Below are 22,755 nucleotides of genomic sequence, written 5' to 3'. Positions count from 1 at the left end.
ACTAAAGATAGAACTGTCTGGGTCTTTTTTTTCTGCTGACTGAAAGTCTTTAACAGCCACCTGGGTCGTTGTAATTTATGCCATAGCACTGTCAGGTTGTTTTTATTCTTTTCTTGGATCCTTCCCTAATGGTTTGTCCCTCTTGTTTTACCCAGACACCTCGATGTGGTGGAAAAAGGTGACAGCCCTCTTCCTGTCCAATCTGATGCTTCACAGGTAGAGCCTGACTGTTGTTTACTTTTATTTCCTGGCTAGATGAGTCCTTATTCTTTATAATGAGCAGGTAAACTTTATTGTGACCTACTTCAGCAGCAAAAATGAAGCCCTGTTTCATTTTTGCCTTTGTTTAAAAAAGTCTTTAGTTTTCCAGAAGTTTTCCAGTTTAGCACGTTAGCAAGATACAGTTAGATCCATAATTTGTGAGACAGTTTTTATAGTTTTTGCTCTATGTGAAATGCAGACTTTCAGCTTGAATTCAAAAGCTTCAAAAATAAAATAATTTGCATGAGCTGTTTAGGGAATTGCAGACTTTTTGTATACCGACCCATTTTCTCAATAAGTCGACAGTTGACTGGCAAGCAGTTTCATGGCCAGGTGAGGCCTTTTCTCTTGTTATTTCAAGACAAATGAAGTAGAGAATAACAGATAAAGTTGATTCAGTTCAGATTTTATCGGTTTGCATTGCAATTACATGTACAAGTTAGATATAAGGTCCAAAAAGCAAGTCAGAGCAGGTTGGGGAAGCCATCATTTGGCTGAAAAAGTCAGCTCATGATCCTCTGCATACCACATTGTCTGTCAAACATAGGGGAAGCAATGTTATAGCATGGGTGTGTTTGCCAGTGAAACTGGGTCACTGGTGTTTATTGATGGTGTGACTGCTGATAAATGTAGCAGGATGAATTCTGAAGTGTACAGGGCTGTACTGTCTGCTCAGATTCAGTCATATGTTGTAAAACCAATCAGATGGCACTTTACAGGGCAAATGGATAATGACCCAAAGCATACTGCAAAAACAACTCAGAGCATGCTTGAGTTACTGAAGACAAAACTGAAGGCAAATAAGCAGTAGCTGATGGTGGCTGCAGCAAAGGCCCACCAGACTATATAGAGGGAGGAAACATGATGTTCGTGGGTTTTCAGGCAGTCACTGATCACAAAGGATTTTCATACAAGTATTAAAAACGATCTTTAAATTTAAATTGGTGTTAGTTTGTAGGGGAGTGGGTATTAAAAATGGCTGTAGTTTGTCAACAGTTTGTTCAAAGTATTTGTAAAACCCCTCAAATTAAAGCTGAAAGCCTGCACTTCAGTCATGTATTAATTGTTTCATTTAAAATCCCTGTTCTGGTGTGCAAAGGTAAAGCTATAAAATGTGTCTTTATCCAACAAATTATGGACTTACCTGTACAACCGGCCAATTTACCAGTAAGCTCAACGTGCAATTTAAGCTTATGGGGCACGGTAATATTTCTTAATAAGTATCTGGTACTAAATCACAGTATTGGATAAATCAGAATGTTGATGCAATGGTTGTTATAGTTTTAAAAAACTGTCACAGTCCTGGGTCTGCAACCCAGTGTTTTGTGTGTTTGGTTTAAGTTTTATTCTGGGAATTGTGGTTTTCTGTTTTGCATTTCCTGTTTTACTTTGGAGAGTCCCCCGTCTGGTGTTCAGTGTTTTGGGTTATGCTTTCCTGTTGTCTTGTCTAATTAGGTTCAGCTGTGTCTCCCTCCTGTGTGCAATTTCCTTGTTACCTTGTGTGTGTATATAAAGGCTGTATCCCAATTCAGGGTCTGCAGCCTTAAAGTACGCAGTCTCAACGATCCTCAAGGGCTGCGTACTTAAAGACCGCTAAGGCCGGAAGTGCGAGGCTTGTGAAATGGGACGGTCTAGCCTCCGTCGCGCTGCCCAGCAACCATGATACTAACAGCTAGAAACGTTTCATAAAGCATTGTTTGACAGAAATAAAGGAGAAAATCTTATGTTCATTTGTTTGTTTGTTTCTACATGAGCTTTGATCATTCTCTGTAAGATTAAGGTCAGCTATTGAACGGCGTATATTTTAAAGTAAAGGCTTTAAAACCAAGTTAGTACAAACGTCACTAATGTCACATAACTTTGCCGACATGTGGCCAACAGGAATTTTTAATGATTTTCGTTAGTAAACATTTGCACATAAATAAGTGACATGGATGGATGGATGGATGGATGAATATTCAGTACTTACTTAAAGTGCACTCTTCGGGCGCCCCTCATCCGCAGCTTTTTTCCGGCAAAATTATCCACACCCACCGCCGCGCTATGCATTCTGGGATATGTTGGGCCACGAAGTCTACACCGCCACATCCTTACAATTCAGGGAAATGAAGGACGCATTTGAGGGCCGCATTTCGAGCAGCCTTCAAATTGGGACAGCCTTCGTCGCGTCGCTGTGACGTAATCGGCCTTAAAATGCGGCCTTTAAGGCTGCAGACCCTGAATTGGATTACAGCCTTAGTGTGTGGTTGCCTCTGTTCTTCGTCAGAGGGTCTGTGTAGCTGTCCCCAGTTTAGGTTTTGTTAGTGGTGTATAGTAATTCTTACAGCCACAATAAAGGCTCATTTTAAGTTTGAGCACTCTCTCCTGCATCATTGTCTGCGCCTGGATCCACACCTCTCAATCTCCACACAAAAACAGGAGTCACCATGGTGGCACATCCGCCCTGTAGTTGCTGGTTGATTCAACCAAAAGAGCACATTCACGTCATGGCTAAAAGTTATCACTCTGTTACTGAAAAAAGTTCATGAGATCATTTAATCTTCATGTTTCCCTTCTTAGTTCATCTGTGTTATTATAGTAGTGTATATCTAGACTGTGGCATGATCAGAAATAGGTCTGCTGACATCAACACACATCTTCAGAAGCAGCACAGCTGTATATTTATAGCTTTTCTCTGATAGGAGTTCTCTCTGACTCTCTGTGGGTCACACACATTTACAGATGTCTGATGACATCAGTGTTGGCAGTTCTAGCGTTTGTAGGTCATGTCCCATGGTCCAAAGGTGAAATTAGCTGTGTTGCAAGTCCAGGGGAGGGGAGCGTCTAGTGATTGATTTCTTAGATGTATCCATGGTGACAGATCGCTGTTCCTTTGATCGCACTCCTCAGTCCTCCGTTCCTCTGCTCGCTCGGGCCCTCTCGTCATGGTCAGCCACTTCAGAAACCCACCTCAGCCTTTCAGGCGGTTCGGCGACAGACGTCATCACCACACTGCTCAGCTTCTCGCAGGGAGACATCATCAGCGTGCTGCAGCAGAGGGAAGATTGGTGGCTGGGGCAGATCAACGGGATGCAGGGATGGTTCCCCAAAAGTTACGTCGCTTTGGAGACGGCTGGCAATACAGAGTAAGAAGACGCACATCCCTTTTGTGTAAAACCTTTAACAACTGAAAGACTTGCTTCACCATGTGTTTTTTCCCATCATAGTGTGGATGCGTTGGACACATCTGATTCAGTTCAACTAGAAGGTAAGAGTCGTTTATCTGTGGAAAATAAGGTGTCTAGTTAAAGTCAGCGAAGGTTTCCTAACTGGTATTATTGTTGTCCTTACCAGAATACGTGGCCTTGTATACATATGAGAGCCCAGAGGTGGGGGACTTGACGTTTGTCGAGGGGGATGTTGTTTTGGTGTTGGAGAAAGAAGGAGAGTGGTGGCGAGGATGTATTGGGGACCAGACAGGGCTCTTTCCCTCCAACTATGTCCGACCTGTAGAACTGCCAGAGGTGAGTCAAGCTGAGTTAATGTGGGAAAAAAAATGCCAAATTAAATGATTACATTATTTCTGCTTTACATTTCATTTGTTAACTTTAGGCATCAAAACCTGGAGGTCCAACCAAGAAACCTGGTGAGAATGAACACTCAGTCGGTGTTTGATGACTCATTCTGTTATTCTCTTGACATTTAAATGATCGAAATTCCCTGTTGGCTTTTTCTGGTTGGTCAACAGAGGTTGCGCAGGCAGTCACCACCACTGGGACCTCAACGATGCATCAGCTTCGCCTGTCTCTGGGGCAACTGATCGTGGTCCTGGCCAAGAACTCCACCGGCTGGTGGCTCGGGGAACTGCAAGTAAGCTATACTATACTTTTTTTTACTTTAAAGAGCCATGGATAAATTGAAACTGTTAACATCAGAAAAATTATGATTTCAGCTAGAATTTTTTTACTTTGGCTGCAAGTGCAGAAGGTCAATCGCACTGCTGAGCGCCGTGTAAGCACAATTAATGAGTCATTAGTCTCCTAAATCCCCCTCCCGGTTGCAAATGACACATTTCTGCCTCTCTGTGAAAGGAATTTAGAACATTTTAATGTGACACCTACTGGGTTATATGGCGACGAGAATGAAAAGCTTTATTAGCAAAAGGTCATTGAAAACTTGTTGCCATTAGACGCGAAGCAGAATGATTGTGGAGGAAATTACAGTGCAGATATGTGGATATTTCCTTAAATATTAAGGTGGTCCTGTAAGGAAAAAACGCCTGAGATTTGTTCAGTCTTTTTAGTGAGAGTAAATTGAACTTTTGGTTTTGGATAGACAGACAAAATGAGCAAACAAAATGAAGACATTATCACTATGGATGTTTTAATAAACTAGTTAATCAGTCAAATGGCAAAAAGCAATCAACAAATTAAGGTATAATGGAAAATGAGTGGCATATCCTTGTTTAATTTAATCCACCATGAGTGCATTGGAAGTAGGAGCAGGTGCTGATGTGTCCAATCAGTGGAGAGCTGATGAGAGGTTAAAAGAGTATTAACAGTGCTGACTATAAAGCTGTTCATGTGCAGCAGTGAGAGGTCAGGATGCAGGAGCATTCAACTATAAGGATGAGTTTGTATCTGCTGACATGTCAGACCAATAGAGAGCTGATGAGGGGTGGGCGGGAAGGTTACAGGAGTAATAACAGTGCTGTCGTCTACAAAGGTCATCAAAGTGAAGGGTCATCTCTCTCTGCCTGTTTTCGTGCTGAGGCTGCAGCTGTAGTTTGAGTTGAAGCTCAGAGTGCGACAGCAGAAGTCATATTTGCTGTTAGTACATTCAGACAATAAGTCAATATGAGTAAGAGTGTCCGAGATCAGAGGATTTCCACAGCTTTGTCAATCTGTGCATTACCCTCAGCAGCTTGCAGCTTGCAATACTGCGGCTGTTTCAGAGACTTCAGCTGAGCTTTAGTTTGCTTTATAGAGTGAATGTACATTCCCATCATGAGGGAGCGTTCTCAAGGTTCAAAACTCTGCCTGTCAAAGAAATCAATTCATCAATTAATGTTTCGATTTAGGATTCAGAAACGATCCAGCAGAAGATTGATTCACTCTCACCGGCTCTTCTCTCCCCTCCAGGCTCGGGGGAAAAAGCGGCAGAGAGGCTGGTTTCATTCCTCTCACGTTAAGCTCCTGGGTCCCTCCAGTAGCAAGTCTTCCCCCTCTCCTCTGCCAGGTGAATGCTGACACACGGCAAACACAGCATTTGATTTACTATAACTGATCTTGTCTTGATGCATTCTCAATCATCCAGGAAAATAAATCTCCAAAAGTTGATTCTGTTCGTCTGGACTCAGCTGAGACTGAAGAAGTCACTTGGATGAGTGATGAAACGTTTCTCCCAGAAAACGCTACGTCCAGACGAACAGAATCAACTTTTGGAGATAGAACTGATCTTGTTTTAGTCAGGTTTGTATTTACATTTTTAAATCTGTATATTTAGCTGAGAGATGCAGGTCGAAATTACTTGAACAACCACGACAGTAACTGCTGGAAAGCTGTTATGTCTATGACTTTGAAACTAATTTGGTAAAAATGCTCATTAATCATAAATTCCTGTCTCAAATTTCAGCTGACAGAACATAATCTCTCAGTGTCATTTCTGTTATTTAGTCATTTACAATGGAGCACCCTCTGCTTATTCTGTCATGCTGATATTTAGCGGACACAGACTTTACCATGGTTCCTCTCTCAGCCTGCTAACATTCAGCATTTAGCACTGATCATAGAAGCAGCAGAAGCAGATGGCGATGGTTTTAGTTTTAGGAGTCCACACAATGAATCACCAACAGCAACTCAAAAATGAATGCAGTGACGTGGAATTGCACACAAGTGCAAATATGTTTACATGAGATGTGCCCAGGTAGTGCAAATAGACAAGGCAGTATTTGCCATTAATTATATCAATAGCATTTAGGAGAAATGAGTCACAGACAATTTTAGTCCTCCAAACAGATGCCTGCCAATGACAGCCTGCAAGCATTAGCTCAAACAGGCTACGCAGCCAGTGTTCCTGGCAGTGCCATATAGCATTCTAGGGCTCTGCCTTAAAAATGACCAAAATCCAGCACGAACTCCTCTTGAGGTGACTGTTGGGACTGGCCTGTGGCTAAATATGCTAAATAAATAATAAATGAATAGTAATTGAGAGGAAAGTGTTTGCGCTTGTGTTTGCCATGCACATGCTGGTGCATGTCCGCGCATGAATGTCTGTGACTAAATAAATAAATATGCAGGAATAAAATGGTAGAATGAGCCAAAATAAAGGTCGTTGAACCTCTCAGCCGTAAAAGGCTGATGGGGTGTTGTTGTCGCCCGGCCGGGTGCGCAGCGTGAATACCCAAGTTTGTGAATGCAAGAACTCGAGAACAAGGCAACGTAGGATTTTGAAATTCAGATCATAGATGCATCTACTAGAAATCTCAGTAACCTCGACCTCAAGGTCAAGATAAGAGGTCAAATTTTCTAAAAAACCACAGAGGATTTTCAAATTGATACCACAGAGATGCATCTACTATGAGGCTGAGGCGTAAGACTGGAGGCTGCCGGTATTTTTAAATATTTGGTGCTCAAGGGAAACCATTTCACTATTTTCACCTTCTTTTAATGTCATCTTGGTCTCTTTAAGGCTTTCTTAGTTCTGTTTTTTATACACTGGCCCTCATTGGGTCATTCTACAAATCTACAGCAACAGATTAAGCTTCATATGTCAACTCTGTTCCCTCAGTATGCCAAGTTATTGCAATGTATGACTACACGGCTGCCAATCAGGACGAGCTGAGTTTCTCCAAGGGTCAGCTGATCAACATCCTCGACAAGACCAACCCCGACTGGTGGAAAGGAGAAGCCAACGGGGTAACAGGATTGCTGCCCACCAATTATGTCAAGATGACAACAGAATCAGACCCCAGCCAGCAATGTAAGTAAAACTTTAATCCTCTCACTGATGGACTGTCTTTTTTTTTCTAAATGAAAAATAATAAAACAGTTAGCACACATGGAAACTGATATGTTGTGTTTATCAGCTGTAGAAACAAACTTCTTTCCTACTGAAAAAAACAAAAATGTTGGTTGACTTGGCTCACTCCAGGTACAGTAGATTCCTTATCCATGTCAGACCATGGAACCACTGATGGTAAGCCTTGAGTAGTTGGTTCAATCAATCATTGAGGAAACTGGTGAACATATAACCATTACACTTAAAAGGCTCATTCCCATAAAAAGCTTCTGAAATTGATTAATAGAAAATGTTAAATTTCTTCTCCACAAGGCAAAATGATTGGGCCTTTTAAGTATCCCGGACAACATCAACAATTTCAAATCATCAAAAGGACAGTTTGACATTTTGGGCATGAAGCGTGATGGATACCTCTCTCATCGTGTTTTTAGTTAATTTAATCCAGCCACGCTCTGGCTGCAGTTTTTATATTAAGCAGACTAATATGAGAGTGGTATTGATCTTCTAATTTCACTTGCAACCACAAAGTGAACAAAGCGTATATCCCACCAATGTCAAACTGTTCTTTTAAAACAAATGCCGCTGACAAATCACCCCGGGCAACAAAATAATAAAGAGCGAAAGCTGATCTGATTTCAAACTGACACATTTTTCATCATTTTGGTCACATTTCTGGAAACCCCAGCTTCGCTTTCCCTCTCTGAATGCGACACCGCAGCAGCTGCTCGCACGGGAAGGCGGTCATTTTCCTCACGCGTATCCTGCTCGCTGCTCATTCATATGTAGCTGCTGAGAACTTTTAAAAAGGCAGATTTCTTAATGAGAGGTGTGCGCCTGAATTAGTATGCACAGGTTGCGTGTTCTCCTCACAGCAGCAGCTGTTAACAAGCGTGAACACACGAGATCTTTAATTAGGATGAACTTGCCGAAGCCACAGACACAAAACGCTCTGATATTCTAATTCCAGCGAAGGCATTGTCACTCGCAGCACGCCCGCCACACGTAAGGCCGGCGGTTCACTGGCGAAACAAGAGCGCGAGAAATCGCCGTCTGCAGCTGATACGATGAATAATAACATTTACATTTCCAGAAATGCATTATTAATGCGCCTGCATGTGAGTGTCCAGCATTAATATTAAAGCTATATTAACGTCTGCTGTCTCTCCATCTCTTCATCATCTCACTTCCCTCCCTTCCGTTCCTCCACTTCATCTGTTTTTTTCCCCTCCTTTTCTTCTGTAGGACAGTAACGCTGGCTTTCCTGTCTCTTCTTCCTCCTTTTCCTCCTCTTCCTCTTTCTCACCCCTTCTGTCTGAGCGATCCCGAATTGCCCTGTCGCAACAGGAAGCCCAGCCGCCAGCAAGAACGGCCCACCTCCGCACTTTCCACCTCACCCGTTTAGGACTCTGGTGTTCTGTGCTTCTCTGTTACAAACCCTGTTTTTTTTTCTTTGTTTTTGGCCTCCTACCTTCTCAGCTTTAAATGTAAATTTATTTTCACCGTACACCCCTTCCTCCTCTCCCCCCCTCGCTCTCTTCTCTCCCTTGTTTTCATTTCTGTTTCTTTAACTAATTAACCAAGGGAGCGAGGCAGAGGCAGCTAGACATGAGCTTTCAAAGCTTTTGTCCCCCGTGATACAAAAGTGTGGAAAGCGTAGTTTTGCTACAGATAAAAGGAAAATAAGAGTTTGATTACAAAAGTATGGAAAATAATATGTAAGAAGCATCGGTTTAGTTTTCTAAATTAAAGCTATAAGTTAGTATGATGCAGAGTATTCTAACAGGGTCACTCATTCTTGCACTAACAACATTGAAACCTTGCTAAAAATGGACCAATGTGAAGACTCGCTGTTGCTTAAATCACCGGTAACCTTGATTGCTGCTTGCTAACGCATCGCTTGAACTGCAACTGAGATGAAATTGATTGTGATTTTATTATTCGATGCTTATGCACTCTGCCATTTATTGACGCTTCCAAGTACTTAAAATGACACCCACCCTGTACTGAACTGTGATATCACCAGCAAATACATATTTAAAAAAAGAAAATAAAAAAACATGCAAACATTAGCATATCAAGAATAGTCTGAGAGAAACATCTGCCACACTGCTGACATATAGGGTTATCATCAAAAGTTTAAATGCACTCATCATGGGCTAGAATGGTGCCGTAATTTTGAGGTTGCACAGCATACATCTTTAATGTCTTAAAAAGAAATGGTTTGAAATTATTTGAGATTTTCTCTAATCCACGTTGCTTTGCAAGTTACACTTTGACCACACTGGAAGCCATCACCAAGCTTCTGGTGAAATTCTGGCTGGATATTTGAGCACTCTTCTTGGCAGGATTGGTAGAGTTCGTTTGAACTGGTTGGTTTCCTGGCACAGACCCGGCTTTTAAGCGTTTCTATTGGGTTGACATCGGGGCTTTGGGAAGGCCATTATTCATTCCAAAAACAGATTTGATGTGTGTTTGAGATCATTGTCCTGTAGACTAAAGTGTCCAACCATCTAGCTACTGATTTGAGTTGAAGCTGAAGAATTTGGAGATTAGTCCTTCTTCACCATTGCATTCACTTTGTGCGGTGTACCAGCACAAGCGAAACAGCCCCAGAGCGTGATGCTACCACCGCCATGCTGAACAATTGGTACAGTGTGTTTTTAGGTTTGAAAGCCTCATCTTTATTCCTCCAAACATACCTTTTGCCATTGTAGTCAAATAGCTTAATCTTTGTCTTGCCTGACTTTTCTCCAGATGAAATTTGGCTTGTCCATGTGGGCAGCTGCATATTTCAGTCAAGCTTAAAGATGTTGGTTTTGGACAAGGGGCTTCTTTCTAAGTAGGCACCCTCTCAGTCCATGGTGATATAAAACACCCTATGGACACTGTGTTTCAATATTTTCTAGTTCATGTCTTGGTGGTTTTTGGCTTGTTTTTGAAGATTCTAATTAATTTTCCTTTCATCTGAGGCCATGTCCACACTAATACATTTTCGTTTGAAAACGTATCTTTTTCTCTCTGTTTTGGCCTTCCGTCCACACTGAGACAGCAGTTTGGACAGCGAACCCAGAGTCTTTTCGAAAACGATGACACATTTTAGTCATGTGATGCAGTCATGTGACCAATTAAACTAAGAGAGCGGAGGGCATCACACAGCAGTTGTTTTGTGTGCTCTCAGTTCTGACAGCCCTATTAAAGATTAATTCAGTTTGTACACGCTCCCGATAGCTTTTCTTCAAATTCTTTGACTCTCACTCGCTTTTGCAACTTTGTACTTTTGTGTTACTCGCAGCAACAACTCCACCTTATTCTTAGTCCGTTTAAAAAACTCGGTGCTTTTCCTCGACATTTTGCCGCGACGTTTCAAAGAGCCGGAAAGTAAATAAACGACAGAAATAAGGCAGGTCGAATCGTCTTGCGTTTCACGCATGCGCAGTACTGGGACGTAAGCGTTTTCGGCCGTTTCGATGTGGCTGAACAACTCTATGAAAACGGAAGTGTGGACGCGGAGCGTTTTCAGACGGATACGCCGTTCTCAAATTTATCCGAACTAGTGTAGACGCAGCCTGAGGGTGACAGTTTGGGTTTTGGCAAAGTAGTAGCAGTTGTTTAGTAATGACTCCAAGAAAAACTTGTGTAACTCTATAATTCTGCTTCTTATATCTTCTCTGAGTTCCTTGGACTTTCCCATTGTTTCTGAGTATCCGTCAGTCGAATGAGTGTTGTCAAACCTTTTTATGTTGGCGAAGAGAAACTACCAGTTATAGTAGAAACTATCATGAGAGGTTAATAGGCCTCAGTCTTGTCAAGTTAAAAGCTATTGTAGAACCTTATTTGAGTCTGTGCATATATTTTTGACATTGTGTGGATTATAGAAGCTCCAAAATCAAGTCAAGCATTTGGAATCAGTTCTTGTTTTTTAAAGTTATTAAACATGTATGTTGTATAATTATTCCACTGTGGAATTAATTATTAAAAGCCCCAAATTACCATGACATTCATGCTCGTGATGTGTGTATGTAAACTCCTGACCACAACTGTACATCCAACTTTTGCCAAGATTGAACCTCAAAGACTTGAACTACCAGCTGAGTCTTCCACTGCTCTGTCACTCAAGCATTAGCTACTTTATCCATTTACACCTATGCAATCACTAGGAGTGAGCACTCCACCATGAAAGGTGCTTTATTTTTCTTTACCTCAGTGTTCTTGGTAGCAGTGTTGTTAGTGTTGGCATCGCTTATGTTCATGTACTGCGACTACAATGTGCCTCACTCTGTGCATTAAATGTAAATTAGACGTCATAGAAGTGATAATAAAGGGAGATTTTAACATGTTTTTGAACGCTCGCTGTATTTTCTCACACACCACATCAGTGATTGAGAGGAAAGTGTTTGTGCTTGTGTTTGCCATGCACATGCCGGTGCATGTCCGTGCATGCATGTCTGCACGTGTGTTTGCATGCGCATGGATGTGCTCCTGTAGGGTGTGCTGACCTGATGACGCTCGACACAATGACCCCTCAGGAGAGGAAAAGGCAGGGTTACATTCACGAGCTCATCCAGACCGAGGAGACCTATGTCGAGGATCTTGAGCTAGTGCTAGAGGTACCGACGGAAACATCGGCATAGTTGAACATTATTAACACTTTCTGTCATTTTTCTTTCCATCCTCACCTGTTTGCATTTGTTTCTGCCTCTTAGGTCTTCTACAAGCCCATGTCCGAGTCAGGCCGTCTAACTGAAGCTGAGATGGCAGTTATCTTTGTTAACTGGAGGGAACTGATTATGTGCAACTCCAAATTGCTCAAGTAGGTCCCACGTGTGACATTGTTATGAACCATCCTGACATCTAAACTATAAAACCCTACTGCTCTGCTAGAATAAACATTTATGAAGTCTTTCTGTGAAAACGATCAAACGCAAATGCACAGAAAAACTGACACTTATTTCATTTCTGCAAGTCCATAGACTCTGAAGGCTTGCAGAACTCATCAGATATTCCATCTATTTATGTTTTGTGAGGTTATGAAATAGTGTTTCACATCCTGATCATCTGTGACCCCCCCCCCTCCAGAGCCCTGCGTGTCCGTAAAAAGACAGGAGGAGAGAACATGCCCGTTCAGCTAATAGGAGACCTGCTGGCGTCGGAGCTCGCACACATGCAGCCGTACATTCGCTTCTGCTCCTGCCAGCTCAACGCCGCAGCCCTGCTGCAGAGCAAGACCCACAACCAGCCTGACTTTAAAGACTTCCTCAAAGTACGAGCCTTGGATAATGGATATTGTGAAAGGAAAAATAAATAAAACGTTTGCTTTTGTCAGATGCAATAAAAATATCTCTGCCTCTGTCTGCCTCCTCTTGAGCAGAAGATTGCAACTAACTACCGCTGTAAAGGAATGCCGCTGTCCAGCTTCCTCCTCAAGCCCATGCAGAGGATTACACGTTACCCTCTACTCATCAAAAATGTATGCAGAGAAATGCTGTTTATATGTAACTCCATGAATCCCGCCTACCACTCGTTTAATATTCATCTCCATGTCTCTTAATTTGTCGCCTGTGCTGTGCTTCTTGGTAAGATCTTGGAGCACACCCCAGATGGCCACGCAGACCGAGGCCCTCTCCGAGAAGCTCTGGAGCGAGCCGAGGAGCTGTGCTCTCAGGTCAATGAGGGGGTTCGGGAGAAGGAGAACTCAGACAGGCTCGAATGGATACAGAGCCACATGCAGTGTGAGGGGCCCATAGAGGTAAAGACACTCAGACACGAGTATCTCGACTCGAGTCCCTGCTGCTATATTAAATATGGCCTCTGCAAAGCATTTCATGTCTGACAAGTCTTGAGCTGTTACGCAGGGACAGCAAAAAATCCATTCTTAACTACAACGCTTGACAGTTTGCTTATTTTCGAACAACTTTCCTCAGCCATGCCTTGCTTTCTCTGCACTTTTTTTCCCCCAGCACTTGGTCTTCAACTCGCTGACTAATTGCCTCGGGCCTCGCAAGTTGCTCCACAGCGGTCGGCTGTACAAGACCAAAAGCAGCAGAGAGCTTTGGGCTTTCCTCTTCAGTGATTTCCTCCTCCTCACACACAGTGCCAAACCCTTCTCCTCCTCAGGATCTGACAAGTTATTCAGCCCCAAAACAAGCATACAGCTCAAGATGTACAAAACGGTAAGCTAATCTCAGATATAATATAAATGCACAGATGAACTATTCTTTCTCATCGTTTACGTTCTCTTGGCATTTGCCGATATGCATTTCATCTCCGCCAGCCTCTCTTCCTGAACGAGGTATTGGTGAAAATGCCACCCGACCCGTCCAGCGACGAGCCGCTGTTCCACGTCTCGCACATCGATCGCGTCTACACTCTCAAAACCGAGACCCTGAACGAGAGGCACGTGTGCAAAAAATCTCGCGTTCTGTGTAACCACACGTCTGTGTTTCTGCGTGAAGCACTCACATTTTTACTGCTTCCATTAGGGCAGCGTGGGTCCAGAAAATCAAAGCGGCATCTGAACATTTCATAGAGACGGAGAAGAAAAAGAGAGAGAAGGCTTACCAAGGTAAACACAGCTACACGCTCATAAATTTATCAGCTAATATTGAGTGTATTGACTTTATCCCTTTGCAGAGCAAGCTGGCATTCCTATCATCTCCTCCGCTGCTCCCTTGTTAACTTTCCTTGTAGTGCCGGCTTGAGCTGAATGATATAATGACAAGCAGTTTCTTAGTGTCATCTGACCTGGAATCTGCTTGATCTGAAAATGATTGTTTGGTGGTGACCAACTTCAGCTATTGCACAGAGACCTGGCACCTTTTCAGGAAATCAGACTCTACGACTCGTCCCTATGACAGTGTCATATTTATACCGTGCATCGTATCGTTTAATAATTAAGGAGTATTCATTTGCACACACTGGAGCTTGAATGGAGTGCTTTATTTTTTACTTCCTTTTATTCCAAGTTGATCCAGAGTTGACATTTTTCAGTCTGCATATTAAAAATCTACAACAAAGCAAGCCCCCTGAAGTATGCATGTGTGTATTGTTCAAACATTATCCTAATTATGAATGGATGCTGCATTTTTGTCATATATCTTACTGTCTTCTGCTTATTTTAGCACGCTCTCTAAAGTCCAGCGGAATCGGCCGGCTGCTGGTAACAGTCATTGAAGCCCAGGAGCTCAAGGCCTGTAAGCCCAACGGTGAGGCCCCGTGGCAACATGACAGTGCTAATGCATGCTTTGTAATTAAGTCCCGTTAACTCCTTTTCTCTTCAGGTAAGAGTAATCCTTACTGTGAGCTGACAATGGGAGCTCAGTGCTACACATCTCGACCAATCAGCGACACTCTGAGCCCAAAGTGGAATTTTAACTGCCAGTTTTTCATCAAAGACCTCTACCAGGATGTCCTCTGCGTCACCGTGTCCGAGAAAGATCAGTTCTCACCAGATGGTCAGTGGATAAAGGACACGCACATGCACTCATGCATAAAACAGTTGATTATTCGGCTTTTTGTCTAATTTTTCCTGCCTATACAGAATTAAAGGAACACTTAAAGTCTTGGTTTTCCTCTATTAAAGTAAATCAGCGGTCTTAACTTTTTTTCTTTTTTTTTTGTCCGATGAGATGCGTTTCTTTTTCTCATTTTAATCATCTTACTAAATAAAAGTGTCCTCCCTCCTCTTTAGATTTTCTCGGCCGTGTTGAGGTTCCCGTGGCAACGATAAAGAAAGAGATGGAGAGCAAAGGAGCAGCAACCCGTCGCCTTCTGCTGCACGAAGTCCCTACTGGAGAAGTTCACGTCAAACTAGACCTACAGCTTTACGAGCCAACCAAATGAGGAAAATACATCTGAATACTCCATTAGGCACACACACCACTTAATTTCCTAGTAATGAAGGACCATTAAAGTGCCTTTTTTATGCTCTTGCACATTACGCAATAATGGGGATTTTACTGTCCCTGCTTGTTCCACTGACCCTGAGCTTTTCAGCGACCTCAAACGATCCAAAACACGGAGATGATTGCCAATATTTTCTTAATCGCCAGTCAGAAATGGAAAGTAACAAACGGGACTCAACGTTTCACCGGATTTTTACATTTCAGTTTCGATTTGTAAATTCTTTTTTTTTTCCGGCGCACTGCTAATTAAAGAATATAACAACATATCAGCCAGTTACACACACGTGTGGACAGTCGCACACTGTCTCACGTATCTTTATATTACAACTGCTGCACACTGCTGTATAATGTAATGTCAATGGTTAGCCTTATGGTGTAAGCTTGAGGTTTCATGGCAAGTACGCCATTAAATCCCGAAAACGGCACCGGCATGAATAAAATGTATGTACAGTAAAACGTTTTTCTGCGTTTGTCTTTCGAGTACGATGTCCAGGAAAATTGTGAAGTATGTTTTTTTATGTTTGTTTGTTTTTATTTGGATGCACACAGTGGCCAAAGTCACTGTTAACTTGATGGTTCCTGCAGACATCCATATCTGGAGAACCAGCAGCTGGTCTGGTGGCACCTTCCATCTGATGTGGCTGTTGCGCTGATGTGCAGTGGTATAGTGTTAGGCCTGGATGAAAAACATTTCAAACTGTTAGTGGGATTTGTCAGTGAGCAGTATGGTGCTATAGTGTACAAATACAGTATATAAGTACCTGCTCCACTTGCTTCTCTCAGCCTCGACGACCACTGGCCTTTTAATGGACCCACAGGCTGGATATTTAGATGAGGCATGTAGACGTTTGTTGGCCTGAGATTTCACAGACTCACACAGAGGTCGATGACTTTTAGTTCGCCGTTCAGCTTTTGTCCAGTGGAGTTTTTGCCCTAAGATAGAAAAAAAAAATCTCTCATTTGAAGAAGTTTTGACCTGAAGGTATTTTACACTGAAAAAGCAAAAGATTGAGATAAACTCCTAGACCACTGAGCAGTTAATGAAAATGCTCAATGCTAATAAGTACTTTTCAGAAGTACTTATTATAAATTAATCCACCAAAAAATTAAAGGTACCTGTTGTGCTCATTTTCAGTTCCATATTTCCATTTTATACTCTTGGATTCTAGAGTTGCTTTACACAATTCACAGTTCAGAAAATATATATTTACTAAGTAAAACAACTGTAACTGTCATTATTGTGCTGATTTATAAACTCACTCTAGGCTTCATTAGGTACATCTCTTCAGCTGCTTACTAAAGCTAATATCTAGCCAATCACATGCTAACAAGCCAATGCATTTAGATATGTAGACACGGTGAAGATGGTGCTGAAGTTTAAACTGAACGTCAGAATGGAAAAGTGAGGTGATTTAAGTGACTGTGATGTAAAGGACCCACAGCGCGTAGCTTTGCAAGCAGTTGAATGTTTATTTGCAAAGTTTCCAGTGACTCCGTTTTTGGAGCTTTACAGCTGCCTGTCTCCAGTGCAAGTACACCCAGCTCCCTGGTCAGGTCCCGGCATCCTACTCAAATAGGGAAGGCATGATTATACAATGGAAATCAGCTGTGCTGGTCAGCCTTCCCCTGACACCTGACCCCTGTAGCTGAGCCACAAACCACACCACGCCACAGTGACTTTGCACGGTTGTTTGCTGCCAGATGGGCATTGTGAATATTTCAGAAACTGCTGATCTACTGGGAATTCTGCACAAATCCATCTCTAGTTTACAGAGAATGGTCCGAAAAAAAGAAAATATCCAGTGAGCAGCTGATAGGAAGGCAACTGTAACTCAAACACTTGAGAGCATCTCTGAACAGATATCACCTTAAACCTTGGAGCAGATTGGTCTACAGCAGCAAACCACACTGGGTGCCATGTCAGCAAAGAACAGGAAACGGAGACTACAATTCACACCAGCTGATCAGAATTAGACAACAGACGATTGAAGAAACGCTGCCTGATCTGATTAGTCTCGATTTCTGCTGTGACATTTGGATAGGATCAGACTTTTGCGCTGATTCCTCTATCCTTATATGAGCCGTGCTTATAGTGTAATGCAGAGGTTTCCAAAGTGGGGGGCCAGAGCCATTGCAGAGGGGACCCTACACGAATGCAAAGCAGAAGATGAAGCCTCGCCAAATATGTTTCCAAACCAACTTCCTTCCAAGCCAAATACTAGATATATGATGAAGCATATCTTGCCCTTGACTTCACCTGCACAAGTGCCAAGGTAGGTCTCCACGACAGAATTTGTTTAACCTGCGTCGGGAGCACACGCTGGGCTGTCCAAATCACAGACAAACAGTATCCCATATTCTTGATTTTTTTTTAGTCCACAAACACTTCTTATAATGACTAACTACTCCTGACATTTTGGAGATGTTAGCTCTTTATACGCGAAGATTTTCTTGTAAAACAAAGGGGGGCTTAGCAAAAAAACTTTGGGAACCACTGGTGTAACGCTATGGTGTAATGTCATACTTCGGCCTCTAAAACTGAAAACTTTATGACCACAGTGCACCTTCTGCATCCTCTGATGGCAGCCTCCAGCAGGATAACGTTCCATATCACAAACTTCAAATGATCTCAAACAGGTTTCCTGAACACGACAATGAGTTCACTGTACTCAAACGGCCTCCACAGTCACCAAATCTCAGTCCAATACAGAACCATTGAGATCTGGTGGATGCGCAGCTGAGAAATCTGCACCAACTGTGTCATGCCATCATGTCAGTGTGAAACAAAATCTCAGAGAAATGTTGAATCTGTGCCACGAAGAATTAAGGCAGCTCTGAAGGAAAAAGCAGGTCCAACCTAGAATTAGCACGGTGTACCTAATAAAGTGTCAGGTAAAAACTTTGGCCATGTTTATTGGGAGCATCCATCATGGTAACAGTATATGACAGACAACAAAAGCATAATAATTACTATATATATATATATATATATATATATAACTAAGCCAATACTGAAGACTAAGCATTTGTATAATAGTTTGTCTTAAATTTCCGATTGGCTACAAAAAAAACACAAAAAAGGGAAAATATATAGATACCTGATCCCAAAGACGAGTGGAATCTCTTTCCTGTTGGTCTTTCATTTAAACGAAGGCCCAATGACCCCTTTAAGGAATCAATGCATTAGCAGTAACACACACGTGAGACACTCTAATGTTGTTATGAAACATACTGAAGGGAAATATTCAAGTCACAGAAGTCACCTGGTTGTTCACCTGTTGCATTTTGATGTTGAGAAGTAGAGGATCGTACTCCTGTGGATTGTAGGTCTCTAGAAAGACATTCCCCTGTGGATCAGAGATAACGTGGCAGTGAGATAAGTTAAACATTCATCTCATCTGTTTTTGCAGTAATAGGCACAAAATCTAAACATCGCCGTTCACAACAACACAAAACCTCTAGCACCAACATGAGGAGTCATTGACCTAACTTCAAAACTAATTTAAGCTTCAGCACCACCTTGGAGTTACAGACATTGAGGTAGTGATTGTAGAGGTTGTGGCGCCTCTTGGCCTCTGGGCAGCTGGACATATGCGCCTTCACTCTCTGCTGGATGGGAAACCAGACATGTTCAGTCCAGTGTTTGTGGAGCAGCTCTCTCCTCCTGAGCTCTGTAACATCACGCTGACTGAGGAAAAACTCCAACTCCTGAATGAAAACGCATTTCAATCAATATTGGAGGTATTTTTAATAATGAAGAATAAAATGTGAGGGGGAAAAAAGCTGTGTCATTGTATTAGATGGACTACAGTACAATAAAAACTAGTACCCTACCTTGATAAAGCCATTTTCTGTCTCCTGTAATGGCTGGAGTATTTCCTTCACTTGCTGCTTCTCAGCCTTCATCTTTGCCTAAATGACAAGAAAGAGATTCAGGAATTCATCCTTTCCATCTTTTCTGTGAAGATGTGAGTCGACTGAGTGCAGTACCTGCAGCTGTCTGAGGGAGGTGTAAGAGAGCCAGTCCCGTTTGGCGGCCCACTCTGGCACATAAGACACCTGATTCCTTTTCTCTGGCGTTACAGACCTGCAGGTGCTCCTCGTCCTTTCACGCTGCTGTGAGCTGCTCCTTCTGCTCTTCTTGCTCTCCGTGGTGTGCTTCACATCTGTAACGCACTCCTGAAACACCAGATGTATACTGTACGCTGTAGTTACTGTGTGCAGTGCATAAAGTTTGCTTGAAATTACAGTATGAATAATAAACGAATGGTTCCAACTACAGTGATGTGCAAAGCTCTTGAGCCACAACTCATTTTTTTATCCTTGTATCTTACCATTTTCAGAGTGATGGGTTGTTGCTGGTTTTTTTAAGGTACTTACACTGACCTATTACATTTTGGCATAAAAAAGCCACCTAATGCAAGGGCTGAAACTATGTTGTATATACACATACTGGACATCATGGCTAAGAACAAATTTTAAACTGTATCTTTAGGCACTTTGTTACTAGCAGCGTGTTACAAAAACACATCATTTCTTTCACATTTCTTTAGTTGAATCTATGGAAAATTCAAAAGACAACACAGTTCGACAGACATACAACAGATTGAATAGTATAATTGCACCAGGTAATTGATTCTCAAAGAGCTATTATGTGAAGACATCTTGGCATAGTGCGCCATGTGTCCTTAAAATGTTTGAGGATAGTGGACAAGGGGAAGACAAAAGAAAAAGTGGGAGGCCTAGAAAAACATGAAAGGCAAAGACCTGACGAGACCTGAGAGATGCATCTGGCCTTTCAGTCGACCAGTCTACTGTTAACTGAAGCCTCATCAGAAATGGTCTCACTGGAAGGTCGGCTGAGGTATGCTAAATTACACAAGAACTGGTCTGAAAATCAGTCGCAACAAGTCAGATGGAGCTTGGAGCTTTGCTTAAAATTGTCATCAATATTTACAGAAGCGGTCAGGAAGCTACAACAGTGAGTCTCTACAGTTGGAGATCTTGTGAAATTTGATGAATTTATAAAAAACAGCACCATCAGATATTGATCCACCATTTGATATCATCCAGAATGTGTCTGAATGGTGTCAGCTTCGTTTTTTCAGTATGACAATGATCCCAAACACACTGCCATTGCAGTAAAAGCCCAGAGTTCAGACTGCAACATTACTGAAGCATTGTGGGATCATCTTGGCAAAGAACAGAATATAAAGCATAAACATCCAAAGATTTCCATTTCCTAAGCAAAAAATTTAAAAAAGAGGGGTATCTCAAGACTTTTACACAGTAATATACATCTCTTGTTTTCACAGCATACAGTACTTTGAATATGTTTACATAAAGTCCACCACACCCTGCTGCGACAGATTGCGTCACTACACAGAAACACTAGCAGCTTCTCACAGATACATTAACACGTAACATATACATTTTTACACTCTGGTGTAAAAAATCATGACACTGGTCATTTTATGACAGCGGTTTTGGCATCAGTGTACAGGTATGTGTGCTTATTGTTAGGTCTTATTGTTGCAGTAGATGGGGTAGACTCTTTGTTTTGCATTTAACCTGATCCGGCACTGCGCCTCCTTTAGTCCTTATGTGCGGGTAACAGTGGCTGCCGTATCTGTCAGTAAACGGAAACCTTTTCATTCATTTTAAAAATAGACTCTGAGATTGTATGTTCAGATATGATACGCAAAAGGAAAAAGAAGAGGCGCAGTTAGGAAAGCCAGGCATGTCAAACTCATTTTACATTGTGAGCCACATACAGGGCACTTTAATCTTAAGTGGGCCAAACCAGTGAAACGTCAACCACACATTTAACCCCCGAGATATTTTAATATAATAAAAAGAAGAAAAGAAAAAAAAACCTATCAACTTTGAATTTACTGATTTGGTTAATTACACATTCATTAAATTTGTCATTAATTAAAACAGGAAATAACTCATTTATTAAATGTTTTAAACAAAATGAATTGACATTTAAGTCATGCATATATTTAACTAATTATTTCCTATTTTAATTAATTAATTACGTGTAATTAAAAATTCAATATTTATATATATTTATTTAATTATTTATTTGATTCACTTTGGCACTTGAGGCCCTCCGTAGCACTGCGTGCACATACCGTATACTGAGGGCAGGAGAACAAATACAGAAGAAGAAGAAAGACTGGAGATAAATTATTAGTTGGTGAAAGGTCACAGTCTCACTCTGCTGTGAAGTGCAAACCGCACAGAATGTACATGTTCACAAGAAAAATGTGTGCTCATTAAAAGCCAAATTTTAAACAGAACATAACACCGCTGCAGTGCTGCCGAGCAAAACCACTTACACTGCTGATGCTCTTTAATTAAAAGTTTAATTAACAGCAGTATATTTAACATAATGGGAAGCGGGGTGGTATTGAGCCACCCAGTGTAGCTCCTTTTGTGAAATATACAATCCACTTCCGAGCTTTCTTTTTACTACACTCCCACTTTTATGAGGATGCTCTCTTATTTATTATTACCTCTGATTTTAACAGGCTGACAGGAAAAGGTGAGTGCACGGTGATCAGACCGCTGGGACCCTTCTTCTTCATGTGGCTCATCTCTACATCACGACAAAACAAGCAGCCTGGAGTCAGCGACATGCTGGTAGCGATAAACGATAGACAGTGTCAAAGAACAACACTGACTGAATTTACTCATCACTTACTCCATACCTGCTAATTAAGTTGCTTTAATTTCATTAAAAGCCCACGTCTCCATTACAATGTGGTTGCTTCTTACCTGTGCTGATTTAAGGACTGAAGTTCGTGTGGCCAATTTACCAAAACTCTCCGTGTTTTTAGGTCACGTGCAACACACATCATTTTGGAAAAGTGTGCAGACTGCTAACTCTTACCCTGGGCTCAGACTTACTTTTCTAACGGAGCCAGTAAGGAGATACCTCCTCCAGGTGAACCACCGTCTGAAGAGGGTTTCCGTTGCCATGACGCCGACACGCAAGCGAGCCTGGGGCGAGCACGCGCAGAGACGTCGTACGTAAATGGCGAAGGTTCTGCGTTCTGTTGCATTAGTAATATACAAACACGGTCCAGAAATTTAGCATGCAGAAAATGTTACACACACAATTAGCTGCTCGTGTTTTAAGTTTCCCAGGCTGCAGACTCACTGGACTACATATAGGCTGTTTACATCATTACTCCACGCTGCATTAACTGTATTTGTGGAAAGTGATTTCCCCACATCTGTGCTCAGATTATGCAAGTCTAGACGAGTCATGCCCCAAGAGTAGTAGGCTTTGAACCCCCTGAGAGGCTGTTGGATCCTCTTTAATGTGCGCAGAGATCAGCTGAATAACTAATGTTAGGTCATCATATTTAGCAGATGTTTGGGCAAAGGTGGGGAAAACTACAAAAAAATCAGCATAGATGCACTTCAAGAAGAAAAATATTCTTATAAAATTTTTACTTATATCTTTTTAAGTTAAAAAAAATAAGAGGGTAAACTCGTTTAAAGTCCCAAAAGTTGAAAAGTCTCTTTAGGCGACACCTTTCACGCCCGAGGAGGGTCTTCCAGCCAATAAAAACTTGCGCTA

General features: G+C 41.9%; 2 protein-coding genes across 11 annotated transcripts in view; one reads left to right on the top strand and one right to left on the bottom strand.

The window, feature by feature from the left end:
- Positions 1-15,615, top strand: part of itsn2a (intersectin 2a) — a 46,708-nt gene extending 31,093 nt beyond the window's left edge. For 4 of the 5 annotated variants that reach the window (XM_087851882.1, XM_087851881.1, XM_087851879.1 and 1 more), the window contains 19 exons: positions 156-216; positions 3,151-3,386; positions 3,468-3,508; positions 3,595-3,764; positions 3,853-3,886; positions 3,989-4,110; positions 5,382-5,478; positions 7,030-7,221; positions 11,746-11,867; positions 11,964-12,070; positions 12,337-12,520; positions 12,629-12,727; positions 12,839-13,006; positions 13,218-13,430; positions 13,532-13,653; positions 13,740-13,822; positions 14,379-14,462; positions 14,538-14,711; positions 14,948-15,615. In XM_087851882.1, the coding sequence (XP_087708008.1) occupies positions 156-216; positions 3,151-3,386; positions 3,468-3,508; positions 3,595-3,764; positions 3,853-3,886; positions 3,989-4,110; positions 5,382-5,478; positions 7,030-7,221; positions 11,746-11,867; positions 11,964-12,070; positions 12,337-12,520; positions 12,629-12,727; positions 12,839-13,006; positions 13,218-13,430; positions 13,532-13,653; positions 13,740-13,822; positions 14,379-14,462; positions 14,538-14,711; positions 14,948-15,099 (2,461 nt within the window). In that variant the 3' untranslated portion in view covers positions 15,100-15,615. Of the gene's footprint in view, positions 1-155; positions 217-3,150; positions 3,387-3,467; positions 3,509-3,594; positions 3,765-3,852; positions 3,887-3,988; positions 4,111-5,381; positions 5,479-7,029; positions 7,222-7,392; positions 7,438-11,745; positions 11,868-11,963; positions 12,071-12,336; positions 12,521-12,628; positions 12,728-12,838; positions 13,007-13,217; positions 13,431-13,531; positions 13,654-13,739; positions 13,823-14,378; positions 14,463-14,537; positions 14,712-14,947 lie in introns of all 5 variants that reach the window. The other variant, XM_087851883.1, reaches the window with a different exon arrangement.
- Positions 15,616-15,667: 52 nt separating this feature from the next.
- On the bottom strand, positions 15,668-22,231 carry fam228a (family with sequence similarity 228 member A). 6 transcript variants are annotated; one of them, XM_035910505.2, is made up of 9 exons: positions 22,077-22,231; positions 21,683-21,806; positions 19,152-19,340; positions 18,996-19,073; positions 18,681-18,869; positions 18,425-18,508; positions 18,260-18,326; positions 15,923-16,094; positions 15,668-15,837 (listed from the first exon to the last, which is right to left on the bottom strand). In XM_035910505.2, the coding sequence occupies exons 1-9, from the start codon at positions 22,229-22,231 to the stop codon at positions 15,726-15,728; spliced, it is 1,170 nt and encodes a 389-aa protein (XP_035766398.2). In that variant the 3' UTR covers positions 15,668-15,725. The 6 variants fall into 6 exon arrangements, with proteins under 6 accessions (XP_035766398.2, XP_087708015.1, XP_087708010.1 ...); XM_087851889.1 differs by having other exon boundaries at positions 21,683-21,765; positions 22,077-22,155; XM_087851884.1 differs by having other exon boundaries at positions 21,945-22,133.
- Between the last annotated feature and the right edge of the window lie 524 nt (positions 22,232-22,755).

Source organism: Neolamprologus brichardi, chromosome 15, assembly GCF_056152115.1.
Source record: "Neolamprologus brichardi isolate AB-2024 chromosome 15, ASM5615211v1, whole genome shotgun sequence".
Lineage (NCBI taxonomy): Eukaryota > Metazoa > Chordata > Actinopteri > Cichliformes > Cichlidae > Neolamprologus > Neolamprologus brichardi.
The sequence above is the reverse complement of the archived record's forward strand: the minus strand, read 5'-3'. Positions and strand labels throughout refer to the sequence as shown.

What these genes read in the sequence shown, in the direction of transcription:
- fam228a (XM_035910505.2), bottom strand. Translation starts at nt 22,231, where the DNA reads ATGCAACAGAACGCAGAACCTTCGCCATTTACGTACGACGTCTCTGCG. An exon ending in TCAGCCTGTTAAAATCAGAG is followed by an intron (nt 19,341 to 21,682) that starts GTAATAATAAAT and finishes CTGGTGTTTCAG; the next exon opens with GAGTGCGTTACAGATGTGAA. An exon ending in TGCAACAGGTGAACAACCAG is followed by an intron (nt 18,327 to 18,424) that starts GTGACTTCTGTG and finishes GATTCCTTAAAG; the next exon opens with GGGTCATTGGGCCTTCGTTT.